The sequence below is a fragment of the Chlorocebus sabaeus genome, chromosome 4 (genome assembly GCF_047675955.1).
Source record: "Chlorocebus sabaeus isolate Y175 chromosome 4, mChlSab1.0.hap1, whole genome shotgun sequence".
Classification (NCBI taxonomy): Eukaryota; Metazoa; Chordata; class Mammalia; order Primates; family Cercopithecidae; genus Chlorocebus; species Chlorocebus sabaeus.
Window position 1 is genome coordinate 29598386 of NC_132907.1, and position 21636 is coordinate 29620021.

General features: G+C 36.9%; 1 protein-coding gene across 3 annotated transcripts in view; it reads left to right on the plus strand.

Annotated features, from left to right (window-relative positions):
- Positions 1–19: 19 nt before the first annotated feature.
- CENPK (centromere protein K) overlaps positions 20–21636 on the plus strand; it is a 43092-nt gene continuing 21475 nt past the window's right edge. The window contains exons 1-6 of one of the 3 annotated variants that reach the window (XM_007973904.3): positions 20–109; positions 1598–1699; positions 7899–8048; positions 10309–10365; positions 11223–11295; positions 20308–20354. In XM_007973904.3, coding sequence (XP_007972095.1) covers positions 7938–8048; positions 10309–10365; positions 11223–11295; positions 20308–20354 — 288 coding nt within the window. In that variant the 5' untranslated portion in view covers positions 20–109; positions 1598–1699; positions 7899–7937. The remainder of the gene's footprint in view (positions 110–1597; positions 1700–7898; positions 8049–10308; positions 10366–11222; positions 11296–20307; positions 20355–21636) is intronic. The other 2 variants (XM_007973909.3, XM_007973914.3) reach the window with 2 other exon arrangements.

A 21636-nucleotide genomic window follows, 5' to 3' on the forward strand; every position in this document is an offset into this window, starting at 1 on the left:
GAGTGGGAAAGAACAGCTCCAATGGGCATGCAGCGCGCGCAGACGTCCGGGGCTGGGAAGCGCTGCCTACGCAGCGCGGAGGCGACCTGGAGTTTGTGGCGTTGTGATGGTAAGAACTGAGCTGGGGAGGGCGATATAACGGTTGAAGCTTGTGGAGCTCCAGTCCGGAAGGTGCAACCCTTACCGCCGGCGTACTGCATACCTGACTTCCAAACCCGGCTTTGAGCCCCGTTTTTCTCGGCTTCCCGCCCGCCAGCGCCAGCTCCAGAACCTCGCCAGTATCTAGAGAAAGATGGAGGGGTGGGGACAGAAGGAAGTGGTTAACTCGCGGGGTTCCTTTCAAATGCACTAGACCTGTTTTGTCTTCTGACCTTTATTCTCTCACACACTCTCTGAAGAAGGTGGTGAGTGCTTGTTACCGTTTCTGGGGGTGGAGTGGAGAAGCAGCTACTTCAAGTAACCAAATGACCTAGGGCAGAACGGGTCACCCTTCTGTCTTCTCCCTGATACAGGATTTCATCACCTGGCAGTCATCTGAACTCTTTCTCCTCCTCCTCGTCTGTCTTCTTCATTTTTAAAAAATTAGGTAAAAAGCACATAACATAAAATTTATGATCTTAATCTCTTTTTTAAAAAATCAAATACAACTTGTCAAAAATGACCTCCGTAAAACACTTTTTTTCTCCGCAATTACTTTTGCACCAACCCAATAAAATCCTCGTGGTAAATCTCTTCTCTACTTTTACCTTGAGATAGGCACCACGTACAGGGAGGAACTGCCCCCCATAGTAGGCTCGTTATTTTATTTCAAAGGTTCCCATTGTTTGACCATTCTACCTAGCCAGTCTCATTTCTTCTCTGCCCTCTGCTCTCATCAGACTACTTTCTTTTGTGTCTCACAAATTTCCCTTGTTCGTTCATGCCTCCCAGTCTTATGTGTTTATGCTTGAAAGCATCTCCACAGCAATCTAGCCTTCATGTTTACAACTTCTCATTTTTCAGAGACCATGGCAATAATGAGGATGAAGATGATAATGATAATAATTAGCTAGTTAACATTTATTAAGCATTATTATGGACTAATTCCTTTGTTCCCGGTTGGTTTCTCTAACCTTCACTATCTTGAATTCTGATAGTACTTACAGGCAGTGGTGTATACTTTACCATTTCATAGCACTTCTGACTACCTGAAAGCATATCATGTGTTTAGTTGTCCATTCATTTATATTGTCTCCATGAGAATGGAAGCTCTATGAGTACAAAGACTTTTTCACCTACACAGTTAGTGTCTGACCAATGGCATACATTAACATATTTGTTGAATAAATGAATATATTTTAGAATTATGTGGGGTTTTTTTTGCTTATTTCATGTATATTGCAAGTTTCTTTAAGTATAGTATTATCCCTAAATAAAGAGATACTGTTTTTTTTCAATAAATGATTAAGTATTGTAGTCTTAACTGGGGACCTCAAAAGGTTGACTTGTTCCCTTTCCAGGAAGATAGGTTTAAGGATACGAAATATGGGAAGGGGAAAAGTTAAACTCTTAAGTGTGTGTGTGTTTTAATTAAACAACTGAAATTTATTTCTCACAGGTCTAGAGGCTGGAGATTCAAGATCTCGGCGCCATCATTTTCTGGTTCTTTTGATGACCCTCTTCCAGGTTACATACAGCTCACATCTTGCATCCTCAAGTGGTAGAGAGCAAACTCTTAAATGTTTCTATATGTTTTTATTCTAATGCCACATTAAATCGCCACGCCAGATAATTTGTTGACTATCTATCCCTCACCCTCCACCCCCACCACATGTGCAGAGTTTTGCATTACTTTTGCATATTGATAATATATTTTAGTGGTCAGTAAAGAAATATTTATGTTTGACTTTTTGGCTTAAAAATATTCTAAAATTGATGACTGATTTTGGCTTTGTAGACTTTAACTATGTCTTATGGGTATAGCAGGTGAGATATTGAGCCTTTTAAGTTGACATTCAAATTGTTAATAGCAAACACTGATAAAGCTCTTTATATGCTAGCTACATTGCTTTTATATATATATATACACACACACACATACACACACACTTAATTGTCATAACCCTAGGGAATATTTAATGTTACCTTCATTTTATAGGAAAGGAAACTGATGCACAGGAAGTTTAAGTGACTTGCCCAAGTCTCATAGCTTTTAAGTTATCAAAACTGGGATTTAAACCTATATAGTCTGGTTGCAAAGTTCATACCTTTAAAGATTTTTTTTTTTCTTTAAGTAATGCGCCATAATTGTTTAGATTTACGCAGACATATCTATCTTTAGGATTATTCCTAGGCATAGAACTTCTGGGTCAAAAGAAATGCATGTGAAATTTTGATGGATATTATCATACAAAGTGGTTGTTCCACCAACAGTGCAAGCCTCTTATTTCACATGCTTACCAGTGTTATCTCTTACCAATTTTACATTATTGCCATTCTGAATGAAAATTAATGCTTGTTTAATTTGCATTTTCATAAATTATATATGAGCTTATGAATGTACTTTTTCTGTATTTAAAAGGTATTTGTTTTTTCTTTGAGTTCCTCATTCGTGTCCTTTGCGGGTTTCTGTTGAACTGTTTTGTTGTTTACGTTTTTATTGTAAAAATGCAGACACAAACCCACACAAAATAAATGTAAAGTTTACTAATTATTATGAGGTGAACACCTTACCATCATGCTAGTCAAGAAATAAAACTTTGATAATTACCTCAGAAATCTCTCCATTTGGCCCATCCCAGCTACAACCCTTCTCTCCCTTCCACTCTTCCTCCAAAGTAATTGATATCCTGACTTTTTTGGTAATCTTTTTTTTAAATTTTTTTAATGGTGAGTTGTTTGGTTTCTTCTTATGAATTTGTAGGCACTCGTTATACATTAAGGAAATTAGGTCTTGGGTTGCCATATATATGACAAGTATGTTCTCCTAAGTTTGGGGGTTTTAAATTTTAACTTTGTTGATGGGATGTTTGTCCATGCAGAATTAAAAAAAAAAAAATTATGTAAAGATTTTAGTTTTGCTTAGAAAGGTATTTCCTAGTCTAAGATTTAAAAAGTTTCTGTGTTTTCTTCCTATTTTTTATGATTTCTATTTTGGGTTTTTTGAGGGAGTGAGGAGTGACGTAAAGATTGAGGTATGAATTTAGACTTATTTTTTTCTCCGCAAGTACTATTCAGTTTTTAAAAACAAAAAATAAAAGGAAAAGATTTATATGGACTAAAACATACATTTAAAAAACAGTATTATATATAAAATACATATCTATTTGGATTATTTTTTTCTCCTTGATTTGCATTGTCATCTCTGTCATATGTCATGTGTCCATATGTATGTGAATCTAGAAAGTCAAGAAGGGCTTTGTTCGTTGCTCAATTTGCCTATTTTTGTGCCAATTCTACATTGCCATAATACTGTAGGGTATGTCCTCCCATCTTATTTTTCATGAGGAGCTTAGGCTAGTTTTAACCCTTTGTACTTCCATGTAAGTTTTAGAATTTGCTTGTCAAGTCCCATAAAGAGAAACAAAAACTTTCAGGATTTTGGTTAAGATTCAGTAGCTCAACTTGGGGGAGAGTTAATGTCTTTACAATGTGGATCTTTCAGTCCATGAATATGATGTATCTTTCCATTTATTTAGGTTTGCCTTAGAACTTCTTGTTAATAAGTTATTGATTAAGCAGTATAAAATGCCGAAGTTCCATATGAATAAAGATATTGAGGAGGCGTATTCTGGTTTGCATTCGATGTGGGGTAGACATCCTCATTCTTTATTGCACTGTCTACCTTCTTAAAATTGCCCGGTTTTGAATCTTACGCCACCAGATTCGGTAACCCCCTTCTATTCTTTGCAGGAATCATCTAGCAAGATTGTTTTACTCGCCCTCATTCCTTGAAGATTTTTAGCTCCTGGCTCACTGTTGCCCTTTGCAGTACTACTATCATCATTCTTAGTGATTTTAATATCCTTATAGATGATCCAATAATTTGGCCTCTCTTTTTCTTGACCTTCTCTTCCCTAGTGATTATGTTCTCTCTCTTGTCTTAGCTGCTTATTCCTATGACCATTCTTTCACTTTGTCCCTGTCTGTGCCTGTGGTGCTACACCATAGAAGAAAACATAACAACCATGCCCTGGTTTTACTTTAAACTCATGATACTAATCTCAGATGAGCCTGTAATGCTACTGCTGAATAATCCTGTAACTTTATCCTCTCCCATCTTTTTATATATCTGTTTTATACATCTCTTTTTCCTGTGCTCTTAAACTTGCAATACTTTCTTCCCATCCTTTCATAGCTGATGACTGTAGTTACCATTTACTGAGAAAAGAGAAACAATCCACATGGAATTTCTACAAGTTCCTAGCAGCACGTCTACTTACCTACCTACATCTACACTCTTGATATTCTGATGACCCTCCCATTAAAATGCATGAACTGCATGTCCATTTATCTTAAGCCAACCCCTCTACTTATGTTAGATCCCATTCTTTCTTTTCCCCTTTCTCTCTTGTATTAGCAATATTTCTTTCTTGTATTGTACCATATAAAGATACTATATTTTCTCCCATCTTTAAAAAAGAAAAAGTCTGTTTTAACCCTATATCTCCCTCCAGTTAGTAACCGTATTTCTCTCTTTTGCTTTAAAGAAAAAAAATTTGTGTGTGTGGTTTTTTGTTTTGTTTTGTTTTTGTTTTTGGTATGGTCTTACGGTCTTGCTTTGTCACCCAGGGTGGAGTGCAGTGGTGTGATCATGGCTCACTGCAGCCTCAGTCTCCTGGGTTCACTGGGCTCAAGGGATCTTCCCACTTCACCTCCTGAGTAGCTGGGATTACAGGCATGTGCTGCCATGCCTGGCTAGAGAAAAAACTCTTGAAAACATTTCATATACTTAATATTTTTAATTCCTTGCCTTCCATTCTTTCTTGAATCCACTCCAATCAGACTTTTATTCTTGCCAGTCTTCTAAAACTACTCCTTTGAAGGTTATCTGTGGCCTTCATTTTTGTATGTTTACTCCAATAAAATTGTTGTGATAAATTACCACAGAATGTAGAGGTATAAAACAACTATTTATTACGCTCATGGGTTTTGTGCATTAGAAATGCAGACAGGACACAGCAGGGGCAGCTTCTCTGCTCTACAGTATCTGGAGCCTTGGCTAGAAGATCAAAGCCTAGGGGCTTAATTGTCAGAAATGATCATGTGTATGTCTGGCAGTTGATACTAGCTTTTGTCTGGGAACCTCAGTTCCTTTCCACATGGACTTCATGTGATCTCTTCCTTTTGTGCTACTTTGGGCTTTCTCATAGCATGGTGCCTGGGTTGCAAGGGTGAATGTTCCAAGAAAGAGAAAGCGAGAAGTTAGCTATATTGCCTTTTGTGACTTAGTCTTGAAAGTCATGTGGTGTCATTTTCATTGTATTCTGTTTATAAAGACAGCCACAAAGTCACACTCAGTTTCAAGGGGAGGGGAAGAAGACTCTGCCTCTTGATGGGGAATACAACCTGAAATATTGCTGTGACTATTTTTAGAAAAAACAGTTTGTTCCTCTTTATTACTAAATACATTGTCAGTTCTCTGTAACTTGACCCGTCTCCAGTGTTTGACAGTTATCATTCCTTCCTTGAATACATTCTTGGATTTCAGGGCATCATGTTCTTGATTTTCCTCTTAACTTACTGAGGGCTCCTTCTCAGACTATTCAGTTGGTTCTTACCCCAATAACTCCTGGCCTGAAGATCTCATTTCTAGCTGCACGCTCTTCCTTTTCTTATTTCACCCACCCTCACAACTGTAAGTACAGTCATGTATCACTTAATGGGGATATGTGCTGAGAAATGCATTGTTAGATGATTTCATCATGTGAGCACAAACCTAGATGGTATTACCTACTACACACCTAGGATGAATACTGTAGGTAATGGTAACAGAATGGTATTTTTGTATTTAAACCTTTCTAAACATATAAAAGGTACGGTAAAAAATATGGTATGAAAGATAAAAAGTGGAACACCTGTCTAGGGCTTTTACCATGAGTGTAGCTTATAGGACTAGAAGTTGCTCTAGATGAGTCAGTGAGTAGTGAGAAGATGTGAAGGCCTAGGACATTACTGTACCCTACTGTAGACTATAAATACTGTACACTTAGGCTATACTAAATTTATTTTTTAATTATTCAATAATAAATTAACCTTAGTTTGCTGTAAGTTTTTTGCTTTATCTTTTTAATTTTTTAACATTTCAACTCTTTCGTAATAACAGCTTAAAACATAAACATGTTGTATAACTGTGCAACAATATTTCCTTTCTTTTTTTATTTTCTAATTTAGAGACAGAGTTTGTCTCTGTCACCCAGGCTGAAATGAAGTGGTGTGATCATAGCTTACTATAAGCTTGAACTCCTTGGCTCAAGTGATCTTCCTGCCCCTGTCTCCGGAGCAGCTAGGACTACAGGACTGTGCCACCTCACCCAGCTAATTTTTAAATTTTCTTTTAGAGAAGGGGGTCTCACTTTGTTGCCAGGCTGTTCTGGAACTCCTGGACTCAAGTGATCCTACCACCTTGGCCTCCCAAAGTGGTGTGATTACAGGTGTAAGTCACTGCACCTGGCATATTTTCTTTATGTCTTTTTTTTTCTAGCCAATTTATATATTTTTATTTTTTACTTTTTAAGTTTCTTTGTTAAGGACGAAGACACACATTAGCCTAGGCCTAAGGCAGGGTGAGGATCGTCAAGACCTCAGTAGGCAATAGGAATTTTTCAGCTCCGTTGGAACCACTGTTGTATGTGTGGTCTGTGATTGACCAAAATGTCATTATGTAGTGTGACTCTTATCTGTGTTATGATGGCTGTCAAATTCATATTTATAGCTCAAAACTTTCCTTTCAACTGCAGACATGTATCTCTAATTGCTTAATCAGCAGCTCCAATAATTGACACCTCAAATGTAGCATATCCTAAACTGAGTTTTTAATCAGCACTTCTCCCATGTTTGCCAAATCTGTCTTTTACCATCTTTCTCACCTCAGTAACTGGCAACATAATAATTTACTTCTCTCTTTGACAGTCCATATACGTGCTCTTAAGATATTCTGTTGGCTCCGTCTTGAAAATATATCCAGAATTGGACATTCAGTGCTGCTTCTATCAGTATTATCCTGGCCTACATCTTGCTTGGGTCATTGCAGTAACTTTCTAATTGGTTTTCTTGTTACTGTCCTTACTGCCTATAGTTAACCAGAGTTGTACTGTTAAAATGTAATTCAAATGATTAATTCCTCTGTTTGAAACTAATTGCTTATCATTTCAAAGTCCTTAAAATAGCCCACCAAGCCCACATGATCTCATCCCTATTGTCTCTCTGACCTCATATTCTACTCTGTCTTACTTAATCTGCTGTAGTCACACCAGCTCCTTCATTACTGTGGAAACATGACAGTCATATTCCTGCCTCAAGGCCTTTGCACTTGCAGTTCCCTCTGCCTGGACCCTCTTTCCCTGTTCATCCTGTACTTCATTTCTTTATCTTCTTCATGTCTTCTTACTCAGTTGTCAATTTCTCAGTAACCTTATATCACCACCTTATTTAAAATTATATTGTCCTTGCCCTAGCATTCCCTGTGTTTCTTCCCTGTCTTTTCTCCATGGCACTTATAAATCATTTTATATACTACAGTATATATATGTTCTATTTTTTATTTTGTTGTCTGTTTTCCTCATTTAGAATAAGGTTCACGGTAGGAGGAATTTTTGTCTATTTTGTTCGTTGCTGTATTCTTATCCCCTAGATGATTATCTGGCAGGTAATAAGTGTTCAACCAATACTGCTGAATGAATAAATATTTTTTGCTTTAGTTTTTCTTCTACAGCTAAAAAATCGCAAAGCACATATCAATGAATCAGCAAGATCTAGATCCAGATAGTACTACAGATGTGGGAGATGTTACAAATACTGAAGAAGAACTTATTAGAGAATGTGAAGAAATGTGGAAAGATATGGAAGAAGTGAGTATCAAAACATAGAAGTGATAATTAATATAAGATGTAAATCAACTTCAATATTAGACTCAGGAAAGAAATGATTGTTGTGCTAGTTTCCAAAAGCCATTATGTATGATAAATATTTATATAGCTTTTAGACCTATAAGCATTCATTCAAGAAACTTTACACTAGATGAGCTATAGAAAGAAAAAATTTTGGCAATCCATGCTCCCAAGGAGATTACCATCTTATGGAAACAACAGCCATTATATTATGTTGTAGTACAATATTAGATGTATTATAGAAGTACAAAGACTATGCCTAGGAGAAGTCCTAAACCCAGATGAAGGGGTCAAGGATAGCTTTTTAAAAGAGGTAATTACTGGGATAGGTGCGGTGGCTCACACCTGTAATCCCAGCACTTTGGGAGGCCAAGGCTGGGGGATCATGAGGTAAAGAGATCGAGACCCTCCTGGCCAACATGGTGAAACCCCGTCTCTGCTAAAAATACACAAATTAGCTGGGCGTGGTGATGCATGCCTGTAGTCTCAGCTGCTCGGGTGGCTGAGATAGGAGAATCGCTTGAACCTGGGAGGCGGATGTTGCAGTGTTGCAGTGAGCCAAGGTAATGCCACTGCACTCTAGCCTGGTGACAGTGGAGTGAGACTCTGTCCCCCCCCCCCCCCAAAAAAAAGTAATTACTGATTTCATTTCTAAAGAATAATTAGTAGTTAGCCTGTAAAAGTAGAAGTAGTATACAAAGCATGAAGAAGAAAATGTGTTAAAGCTGAGAGAATTGACAGAACACTAAATAGAATGTTATGTATAATGTACATTAGGAGAAGGACTTCTAGGGTAAGAATGGAGAAGTAATCAGGGGCAAGAACATAAAGGATTTTGTTGAGTGTGTACTAATGGGGAGCCACTAAAGGATTTTAAGTATGGAAGTGACATGATCAGATATGCAGTTTGGGAAAATTACTCTGGTGTTTTTGAAGAAAATCGAATGCAGAAGAGTAAGACTACAGATAGAAAGCATTTAGGAAGCTCAAGTAATAGTCCTGGTAAAAAGTAAGGAAGCCCTAAGTATTGTCATTGCAAATAGAAGAGTGGATTCAAGAGATAAGTAGGTAGGATTAGAAGTTAATTGATGTGCAATGGAAGGGATATGTGGTTAGTTTTAGGTTCCTGATTTGGGTCATTGGGTGGTTGATGGGATTATTTCCCCAAATAGAGAATATAGAAGTGGGAAGAACACATAATTATGAGTGAAAACATAAATTAATTTAGAAAATGTTGTTTGAATTGTATGTACCTTTTCGAAGTTGGTGAGATAGAACTGCCTTTCGTACACTAGAATATGTTGGTGAAAATTTGTTCTACTTAAAGCAAGCTTGTCCAATGCGCGGCCCACGATGGCTGCGAATTGCAGCCCGACACAAACTTTCTGAAAGCATTATGGATTCCTTTTTTTTTTTTTTTTTGCTCATCAGCTATTGTAATGTATTTTGTGTGTGGCCCAAGACAATTCTTTTTCCAGTGTAGCCCAGGGAAGCTAAAAGATAGGGCACAGATATTTTCAGCATCTTATTCTTCCCAGTAAAGTTTCAAAATTGGGCAAATTAGTGAGGTTTTTCTCTTTTCTTACAATTATTTTTAATATAAATGCTTGGTATTTTGTATTATTAATGTATTTTCAGGATAATTTTTATAATCCTCCTACCTTCTATTTTTTGCTTCAGGTATTTTTTCAGTATAAAAATTTGGATTTTAAAATTACTTAAAATTTGTATAGAGAAATGCTGCATTACAAATGAGCAGAAATAGAATTTACTCATATTTTTATCTCATATAATTATCATGAACAGTTTTGTACTTTTTTAATGGCACAGAAACAATGTCTCCTGAAGGCTTTATTTTCTTAGGATTTCTTAGGATCTTTACTATTTTCTTACTTGTTATTTTTCTATAGTGCTATCCCTCATAATTTTTAATCTCCCACTTTCCAGTTATCTGACATAATTCATTCTAGCTATTAGTTTTTGGGTTTTTTTTTTTCTCTTCATTCTAGTGTCTCTTTTTACTTGTGATGTATTCACCTTGGGACTTGTTTGGCTGCCTTAATCGTCCTACTTACAAAGTGAAGAATTTCAACAAACTCTTCTCCATCAGATGTTTGTGGTTTAGAAGAGTGTTATATTGGCCTGGTACAAAAGAGGAGGGGAAGGGAATTTTCTGTGAGTTATCATGTGTGACTTGCTTTTTTTTACTTTTTAAATCAAGTGTCAGAATAAATTATCACTTACTGGAACCGAAACACTCACTGATTCAAATGCTCAGGTATGAATCTTCTATTTCTTCCTAAAAAATGCAAGGTAAGTGGAATTCATTGTGTTTTGGAAAAGAAATATATCTGTCTATATTTTTCTCAAGTTTAATAGCTTTGTTAATACCTGTATGCTTAATCATTTGGAAAACTTCTCACTCTTCTTGCTTTAAGAGTTGGGAGAATATTCTAAAAACTTTCTAGAACAAGCTATTATAAATAAGAGGTTTTTTTTTAATTATTTGTCTTTTAGCAGCTATACATATATTTAACAACTGAGTAAATTGCTTGTTGGTTGCTATTTTGCTACCTTATTAGAATTAGAAGAAAGACCAGTCTGGCCTACATGGCAAAACCCCGTCATTACCAAAATGCAAAAAAAATTAGCTGGTCTTGGTGGTGTGGTCATACGATCCCAGCTACTCAGGAGGCTGAGGCGCGAGAATCAGTTGAACCCAGGAGACTGAGGTTGCAGTGAGCTGAGATCGCGCCATTACACTCCAACCTGGGAGAAAGAGCAAGACTGTCTCAAAAAAAAAAAAAAAATTAGAACGAAGACTGCTAACTTTGTGTTAGGTATAATAGTCACAGATATATTACTATATGTGTCGAATCTGAATTGATTTTACTCTTGGCCTACAAAAAGGACTAAGATGTTCATTATAATAATCAGAATTATGGAATTGCTTTAGGAATAGATCAGTGGATCAGTGAAACAGATTAAAAATTAAAATTGCCTCTTGAGCAGCATGAGAGTTAGGAATGCCAACCCCTTACAGAGTATTAAAGTATTAAGAATGTTTATATTTTCATCTATGTATAGCTATGTATAATAGTCCACAGAATATGACTTTGTTTTCTTCTTTTGTAGCTATCATTATTAATTATGCAGGTAAAATGTTTAACCGCTGAACTCAGTCAATGGCAGAAAAAAACACCTGAAAGTAAGATTCTTATTTTAAATTTGAAGTTTTTGTAAGCCTATTAATGACAAATTAATTTAATAATTGTAAGAAAAATTACAAGATCCATTTGGCCTTTCCGACATCGCCCAAATTTCAGTGATACTGAGAAGCCACTTATTTTTTTTCTTTCTATAAATTATTTTGTGCTTCTTTTGTTGTTATTGATAAACATATCTTACATTAGATTATAATAAGCTTGATTATGGAGACGTTATTATATCCATTATGTTATCCTCATAGACACGTAGACTGCCTTATGCTCACTAGAAATGGTAAATTGTTTTTTTTTTTCCCCAGTAATCTGAGAGTATTGTTCTTTTTTTTTTATTATTATTATTATTAAAGTTCTAGGGTACATGTGCACAACGTGCAGGTTTGTAACATATATATACATGTGCCATGTTGGTGTGCTGCACCCGTTAACTCATCATTTACATTAGGTATATCTCCTAATACTATCCCTCCCTCCTCCGCCCTCCCCACAGTAGGCCCTGGTGTGTGATGTTCCCCTTCCTGTGTCCAAGTGATCTCACTGTTCAGTTCTCACCTATGAGGGAGAACATGCGATGTTTGGTTTTCTGTTCTTGTGATAGTTTGCTGAGAATGATGGTTTCCAGCTGCATCCATGTACTTACAAAGGACTCGAGCTCATCCTTTTTTATGGCTGCATAATATTCCATGATATATGTGTGCCACATTTTCTTAATCCAGTCTGTCACTGATGGACATTTGGGCTCATTCCAAGTCTTTGCTATTGTGAATAGTGCTACAATAAACATACATGTGCATGTGTCTTTATAGCAGCATGATTTATAATCCTTCGGGTATATCCCCAGTAATAGGATGACTGGGTCAAATGGTATTTCTAGTTCTAAATCCTTGAGGAATCGCCACAATGTTTTCCACTGTGGTTAAACTAGTTTACAGTCCCACCAACAGTGTAAAAGTGTTCCTGTTTCTCCACATCCTTTCCAGCACCTGTTGTTTCCTGATTTTTTAAATGATTACCATTCTAACTGCTGTGAGATATTATCTCATTGTGATTTCGACTTGCATTTCTCTGATAGCGAGTGATGATGAGCATTTTTTCATGTGTCTTTTGGCTGTATGAATGTCTTCTTTTGAGAATTATCTGTTCATATCCTTTGCCCACTTTTTGATGGGGTTGTTTTTTTCTTTTAAATTTGTTTGAGTTCTTTGTAGGTTCTGGCTATTAGCCCTTTGTCAGATGAGTAGATTGCAAAAATTTTCTCCCATTCTGTAGGTTGCCTGTTCACTCTGATGGTAGTTTCTTTTGCTGTGCAGAAGCTCTTTAGTTTAATCAGATTCCATTTGTCAATTTTGGCTGTTGTTGCCGTTGCTTTTGGTGTTTTAGACATGAAGCCCTTGCCCATGCCTGTGTCCTGAATGGTATTACCTAGGTTTTCTTCTAGGATTTTTATGGTTTTAGGGCTAACATTTAAGTCTCTAATTCATCTTGAATAAATTTTTGTATAAGGAGTAAGGAAAGGATCCAGTTTCAGCTTTCTACTTATGGCTAGCCAATTTTCCCAGCACCATTTATTAAATAGGGAATCCTTTCTCCGTTTCTTGTTTTTGTCAGGTTTGTCAAAGATCAGATGGCTGTAGATGTGTGGTATTATTTCTCAGGGCTCTGTTCTGTTCCATTGGTCTATATCTCTGTTTGGGTACCAGTACCATGCTGTTTTGGTTACTGTAGCCTTGCGGTATAGTTTGAAGTCAGGTAGTGTGATGCCTCCAGCTTTGTTCTTTTGGCTTAGGATTCTCTTGGCAATGCGGGGTCTTTTTTGGTTCCATATGAACTTTAAAGCAGTTTTTTCCAATTCTGTGAAGAAAGTCATTGGTAGCTTAATGGGGATGGCATTCAATCTATAAATTACCTTGGGCAGTATGGCCATTTCACAATATTTATTCTTCCTATCCATGAGCATGGTATGTTCTTCCATTTGTTTGTCCCCTCTTTTATTTCACTGAGCAGTGGTTTGTAGTTCTCCTTGAAGAGGTTCTTTACATCCCTTGTCAGTTGGATTCCTAGGTATTTTATTCTCTTTGAAGCTATTGTGGATGGGAGTTCATTCATGATTTGGCTCTCTGTTTGTCTGTTACTGGTGTTTAAGAATGCTTGTGATTTTTGCACATTGATTTTGTATCCTGAGACCCCTGAAGTTGCCTATCATTTTAAGGAGATTTTGGGCTGAGACAGTGGGATTTTCTAAATATACAATCATGTCATCTGCAAACAGGGACAATTTGACTTCTTCTTTTCCTAACTGAATCCCCTTGATTTCTTTCTCTTGCCTGATTGCCCTAGCCAGAACTTCCAACACTATGTTGAATAGGAGTGGTGAGAGAGGGCATCCCTGTCTTGTGCCAGTTTTCAAAGGGAATGCTTCCAGTTTTTCTCCATTCACTATGATATTGGCTGTGGGTTTGTCATAAATAGCTCTTATGATTTTGAGATATGTTCCATCAATACCAAATTTATTGAACGTTTTTAGCATGAAGGGCTGTTGAATTTTGTCAAAGGCCTTTTCTGCATTTGTTGAGATAATCATGTGGTTTTTGTCTGTTTATATGCTGGATTATGTTTATTGATTTGCGTATGTTGAACCAGCCTTGCATCCCACGGATGAAGCCCACTTGATCATAGTGGATAAGCTTTTTGATGTGCTGCTGGATTCGGTTTGCCAGTATTTTATTGAGTATTTTTGCATCGATGTTCATCAGGGATATTGGTCTAAAATTCTCTTTTTTTGTTGTGTCTCTGCCAGGCTTTGGTATCAGGATGATGTTGGCCTCATAAAATGAGTTAGGGAGGATTCCCTCTTTTTCTATTGATTGGAATAGTTTCAGAAGGAATGGTACCAGCTCCTCCTTTTCCCTTTGGTAGAATTCGGCTGTGAATCGGTCTGGTCCTGGACTTTTTTTGGTTTGTAGGCTATTAATTATTGCCTCAATTTCAGAGCCTGCTATTGGTCTATTCAGGGATTCAACTTATTCCTGGTTTAGTCTTGGGATTGTGTGAGTGTCCAGGAAATTATCCATTTCTTCTAGGTTTTCTAGTTTATTTGCGTAGAGGTGTTTATAGTATTCTCTGATGGTAGTTTGTATTTCTGTGGGGTCGGTGGTGATATCCCCTTTATCATTTTTAATTGCGTCTATTTGATTCTTCTCTCTTTTCTTCTTTTTTAGTCTTGCTAGCGGTCTATCAATTTTGTTGATCTTTTCCAAAAACCAGCTTCTGGATTCATTGCTTTTTTTGGAGGGTTTTTTATGTCTCTATCTCCTTCAGTTCTGCCCTGATCTTAGTTATTTCTTGTCTTCTGCTAACTTTTGAATGTGTTTGCTCTTGCTTCTCTAGTTCTTTTAATTTTGATGTTAGGGTGTCAATTTTCGATCTTTCCTGCTCTCTCTTGTGGCCATTTAGTGCTATAAATTTCCCTCTACACACTGTTTTAAACGTGTCCCTGAGATTCTGGTACATTGTGTCTTTGTTCTCATTGATTTCAAAGAACATCTTTATTTCTGCCTTCATTTCGTTATGTACCCAGTAGTCATTCAGGAGCAGGTTGTTCAGTGTCCATGTAGTTGAGTGGTTTTGATTGAGTTTCTTAGTCCTGAGTTCTAGTTTGATTGCACTGTGGTGTGAGAGACAGTTTGTTATAATTTCTGTTCTTTCACATTTGCTGAGGAGTGCTTTACTTCCAACTATGTGGTCAATTTTGGAATAAGTGCAACGTGGTGCTGAGAAGAATGTATATTCTGTTGATTTGGGGTGGAGAGTTCTGTAGATGTCTATTAGGTCCTCTTGGTGCAGAGTTGAGTTCAATTCCTGGATATCCTTGTTAACTTTCTGTCTCGTTGATCTGTCTAATGTTGACAGTGGGATGTTAAAGTCTCCCATTATTACTGTATGCGAGTCTAAGTCTCTTTGTAAGTCTCTAAGGACTTGTTTTATGAATCTGGGTGCTCCTGTATTGGGTGCATATATATTTAGGATAGTTAGCTCTGCCCGATGAATTGATCCCTTTACCATTATGTAATGGCCTTCTTTGTCTCTTTTGATCTTTGCTGGTTTAAAGTCTGTTTTATCAGAGACTAGGATTGCAACCCCTACTTTTGTTTATTTTCCATTTGCTTGGTAGATCTTCCTCCATTCCTTTATTTTGAGTCTTATGTGCGTCTCTGCATGTAGGATGGGTCTCCTGAATACAGCAAACTAATGGGTCTTGACTCTTTATCCAATTTGCGAGTCTGTGTCTTTTAATTGGACCATGTAGTCCCTTTACATTTAAGGTTAATATTGTTATGTGTGAACTTGATCCTGTCATTATGATATTAGCTGGTTATTTTGCTCGTTAGTTGATGCAGTTTCTTCCTAGCATTGATGGTCTTTACATTTTGGCATGTTTTTGCAATGACTGGTACCTGTTGTTCCTTTCCATGTTTAGTCCTTCTTTCAGAGTCTCTTGTAGGGCAGGCCTGGTGGAGACAAAATCTCTAAGCATTTGCTTGTCTGTAAAGGATTTTATTTCTCCTTCACTTATGAAGCTTAGTTTGGCTGGATATGAAATTCTGGGTTGAAAATTCTTTTCTTTAAGAATGTTGAATATTGGCCCCCACTCTCTTCTGGCTTGGAGAGTTTCTGCTGAGAGATCTGCTGTTAGTCCAAGCCATGTTGACCAGGCTGGTCTCGAACTCCTGACTTCAGGTGATCCTCTTGCGTCAGCCTCCCAAAGTGTTGGGATTACAGGTGTGTGAGCCACCATGCCCCGCCTCAAATATTAAAATGTTCAAGTTCTCCAGAGGACTCTATAAGCTATACCAGCATTATATCTTCTGCTCCTATTTTTATGTGTTATATCTATAATAATAACTGCTGATTGTTCATATTCTCCAGAGGACCCTATATGCTATACCAGCATTATATCTTCATCTCCTGTTTTTATGTGTTATATCTATAATAATAACTTCCATATTAGTATACTAGAGCTATCATAACAAACTATGGATTAGGTGGCTTAAACAACAGAAATTAATTTTCTCACAATTCTGGAAGATATAAGTTAAAGATCAAGGTGTCAATAGGTTGATTTCTTCTGAAGCCTCTCCCCTTGGCTTGCAGATGTCCATCTTCCTGTGTCTTCACATGGTCTTCCTTCTGTGTCCTAATCTCCTCGTTTTATAAGGACACCAGTCTTATTGGATTAGGGCCAACCCTAATAACCTAATTTTAACTTAATTACCTCTTGAAATACCCAATTCCAAATGCCATCATATTCAAAGCTATTGAGAATTAGGATGTCAACATAGGAATTTGGGGGTGGGAGCACATCAACCAATCACAACTTACAAATCTATATATTTAAACCAGACTTCTCTGCAATATCATACTCAAGTATCTTTGTACTTCCTAGGCGTCTTTTCCAAAATATTTCATAGACACCTCAGATTCATAAACTGACCTTTTCTGTTTCCTCATTCATTGAATGGAGCATATTTGATCAGTTACCAATTTAAGAGTCCTCCTAGATTCTTCCTTTTTCATTTTGCACATATAGCACATTTGTTAGAATAGTCGGGCGTGGTGGCTCACGTCTGCAATCCCAGCACTTTGGGAGGCCAGGGCTGGTGGATCACCCAAGGGGTAGAAAAAAAATTGAACAGAAACATTAGAACTAGAACATATAGCTAGTTACTAAGTATCGATTCCTACTGTCACAGATTTTCTTTGGGTTTTCATCGCCAGTCCATTAGATTATTATAACAGACTTTTTTATCTCTTGACCACAATGGGTTTCCCCCACCCTGGCAATGATAGAAGTTTTCAAACTTAAAGAAAAGTTAAAAAAAATATATAGTTAGCTGCAGTAAACTCCGAGACCAGATTCTACAGTTACCAACATTTCTCAATCTTGTTTTAGGCTTTTTTGGAGTGGCTTTATATAACATACATTTATTATCTCATAATTTCTGTAGGTCAGGGGTCTGAGGACATTTACTGTTTCACGGTTTCTGCCGGTAGGAGTCTGGACATAGCTTAACTGGATCCTCTGCTTAGGGATTTCATGGCTGCAATGATAGATTGTCCTCAAAGGCTTAAGGAGGGATCCATTTCCAAGCTTACTGAAGTTGTTGGGAGAATTTATTTCCTTGTGACTAGGATTTATGGTAGCTTTAGTCTATGTTTTTGTTCTTTCTATTGTTTGTTCTTCCTGATCTTCTGACATTCCTTTTATTGTTTCTGTTTCAAGAACTTTCTTGAACCGTTCTTTTAGAGTTGATCATCTGACAAGAAATATTCTTAGTTTTTCTTTATCGGAGAATTTCTTGATTTCTCCTTCATTCTTGAAGGATATTTTCACTGGATATGCAATTCAGGGTTGTTTTCTTTAGGAACTTAAAAATGTTATGCCACTTACCTCTGCCTCGCTTGGTACTGATGAGAAATGTGCTGACATTCTGATGGGCTTTGCTTTATAGAGAAGGCTGTGTGTGTGTGTGTGTGTGTGGCTGCTTTGGGGACTTTTTCTTTGTCTTCAGCTTTTAGAAGAATAGTTATGTATCTTGGCCTGGCTGTCTTTGGCTTTATCTTACGTAGGAGTCACTCAGATTCTTGAATATGTAGATTTATGTCTTTTGCAGAATTTGAGAACTTTTTAGCTCTCATTTGATGTATTTTTTTTAGCAACTCCCGTCACCTTCTTTCTCCTTTCCTGGAATTTCAGTAACATGAATGTTAGACCTTTTGTTACAGTTACCCAAGTCCCCAAGGTTTTGTTTAGTTTAAAGACAATTTTTTAGTTGTGGTAAAATATAAACTTTACAATTTTAACCATTTTTAAGTGTATAGTTCACAGTAGTGTTAAGTACATTCACATTTTTGTGCGGTGTATCTTCAGAACTTTTTCATCTTGCAAATCTGAAACTCTAAACACATTAAACAGCAACTCTCCTTTTCCATCTTCCCCTAGCCCTGGCAACCTCAATTCTACTTTCTATTAATTTGATTAGTTTAGATACCTTATATAATGGAATCATATAGTATTTGTGTTTTTGTGGGTGGCTTATTTTACTTAGTGTGATGTCCTCAAAGGTCTTCCATGTTGTAGCATGTTAGAATTTCCTTCCTTTTTAAAGGCTGAATAGTATTCCATTGTATGTATATACCACAGTTTATCTATTCATCTGTCAGCGGAAACTTGGGTTGCTTTCATCATTTCATTGCTGTGAATGTGAGTGCTGCTATGAACATGGATGTGCAGTTATCTCTTTGAGGCCCTGCTTTCAATTATTTTGGATGTCTACCAGAAATAAAATTAGTAGATCATATGATAGTTCTATTTTAAGCTTTTTGAGGAACCATCATACTATTTTCCATAATGGTTGCACCATATTACAATCTCACCAACAGTGCACATGGTTTCAATTTCTCAACATCCTTGTCAACACTTGTTACTTTCTGTTTTTTTGATAATAGCTGTCTGCTATGGCCTAAATATGTCCAGTGAAATTCATGTTAAAACTTAATCACCAGTATGATAGTGTTAAAAGGTGGGGTCTTTAGGATGTGATTAGTGAGCTTCTTATGGAGGTTGAAGGGGGTGTCTAGTCTTTTTTTCCCCCTTTTGCCTTCCACTATGTGAGGACTCAGCAAGAAGACACCATCTTGGAAGCAGAGAGCAAGCCCTTCCCAGACACTGTAAATATTTTAATACAAACCTATCTATGAAGCACATGTAGAAAGTTCTTTCCTGTTAGAAGGCTTTCTAGAATAGCAGATTATCTTTGAGAGTTTTCAGTAGCCTATCATTTGAGAAGTTTCAAATAGCACTTCATTAGGAAAGGAAAATTTCTAGTGTAAGGATTGAACACATTAAAATTTGCTATACAAAATTACACATTTGTTTCTACTCATCAGGCTGGCAAAAATTTTAGAAGAGTTTTTAATGTTTCTTGCTGTTTTTTCTTCATAGCTCATGGGAATGTCTTTAGAAAGGAAGCTGACATTCTCGACTCAGATTCAAAATACATATTTCATTCTCTGAAATTTCATTTCTGAGAATCTGTTCTATAGAAATGAGAACACCAGTACATAAAAACATATATAAAAGTCTGCTTACTGCATCATTGTTTGTTATGGCTAGAGACTAGACACAAAGTTAGTCTAAAATCAAAGTGTTCAATCAATAGGGAAATCACTCAGTATATTATGGTATATTCATTTTGGAATATCATGCAGCCATTAAAAGTTATGAATTAGACCTATATAAGTCTAGGTTTGCCTGGGGGCTTTATTGAGTGAAAGTAAGATGAATATAATATGAATGATATGATCCCATTCTTATAAAACCAATGATGATAAAAATAACCCTTTTAAGTGTATGTATATGTATGTTACATATGTGTACATAGGATACATGACTGCAGGGAAAGTAAGGAACACACTATAGATTATTAGCTTTGCTTTTGAGGGTTTGAAGAACAAAAGAAAAAGGCACTAAATGGTACATAAATAGGATCAAATTTATTTAAAATTGTATGTAGTTGGCTATATGTGCAAAGATGTTAAACATAAATGAAAACTACACACATTTCATAAAAAGTTGTGTATTATCAAGGCAGGTGGATCACTCGAGGTCAGGAGTTCAAGACTGGCTTGGCCAACATGGTGAAACCTCATCTCTACTAAAAATGCAAAAATGAGCTGGGCATGTTGGTGGATGCCTATAATCCCAGCTACTCAGGAGGCTGAGGCACGAGAATTGCTTGAACCAGGAAAGTGGAGGTTGCAGTGAGCCAAATCGCGCCATTGCACTGCAGCCTGGGTGACAAGAGGGAAACTCTGTCTTGGGGGGAAAAGTATTATGTAAATGGAGATGGAAAGAATTATCTTAGAAAACTGCAAAATTAAATTCTTGATTTTTGAGAGTTAACTATGTGTGACTTTGTTTTGTTTTGTTTTTGTAGTAATTCCTTTGACTGAAGATGTTCTCATAACATTAGGAAAAGAAGAGGTAAGCCACTCAATGAATTTGTAGTGACCCTAAATAATTTCTAACTAGATCTATTTTAGATAAGTTCATAACATAAGAAATAGGATGAAACTACTTTAAAACCATATTAAATTTTCCACTTTTATTTATGTTTTATTGAACATAATATTTGAATTTTGTTTTGTTATGTTATGTTATGTTATGTTATGTTATGTTATGTTATGTTATGTTATGTTATTTTTGGGACGGAGTCTTGGTCTGTTGCCCAGGCTGGAATGCACTAGCAAGTCCTGGCTCACTATAACCTGTACCTCCCAGGGTAAAGCAATTCTCCTACCTCTGCCTCCCGAGTAGCTAGGATTACAGGCGCGTGCCACCATGCCTGGCTAATTTTTGTATTTTTAGTAGAGACGGGATTTCACCATGTTGGCCAAGCTGATCTTGAACTCCTGACTTTGTGATCCGCCCGCCTCGGCCTCCCAAATGCTGGGATTACAGGCGTGAGCCACCATACCTGGCCTAAGGATTTGAATTTTGAACTCGATTTTTGCATCAGAGCTATTACTGAAGTTAATGGTTATGTGTAAACGTTAATCTCATACCTAGTTTTTAGTTGATTAAACTTCATAATAAAAGCAAAATATTAAACGTAGCCTAATGACCCCATACATGCATCTCTCCTTCTGCTGTGGACTAAATATTTATGTCTCCCCAAATCCATATGTTGAAATCTATTCGCCAGTTGATGATATTAGGAGGTGAGACCTTTGGGAGGTGATTAGGTCCTGGGTGTAGGACCTTCGTAAATGAAATTAATGCCCTTATAAATGTCTGAAGAGACCAATGTCCTCCCCTTCCATCATGTGAGGACGCAACTAGAATGTACTGTCTATGAAGACGTGGGCCCTCAGTAGACATTGAATCTTGGACTTCCTAGCTGACAGAATTGTGAGAAATAAATTTCTAGTTTTTATAAGCTGCCCAGTCTGTGGTATTTTGTTATAGGAGACTGAATGGACTATGACAGAAAGTTGGTACTGAGAAGTAGAAGTGATACTATAACAAATACCAAAAAATATGGAAACATCTTTGGAACTGGGTAATCAGTAGTAGCTGGAAGAATTTTGGAATGTGTGCAAAGGCCTACATTGCTGTGAGCTGACCTGTAAAGGTGATTCTGGTGGGAACTGAGGTTAGAAGGGAGCTGTAGAGAAAGCCTCAGTTTTCTTAGAGAATACTTGAATAGTCCTGAAAAGAATGTTGGTAGAAATATGCACAGTAATGGCCATTTTGATAGGTCTCA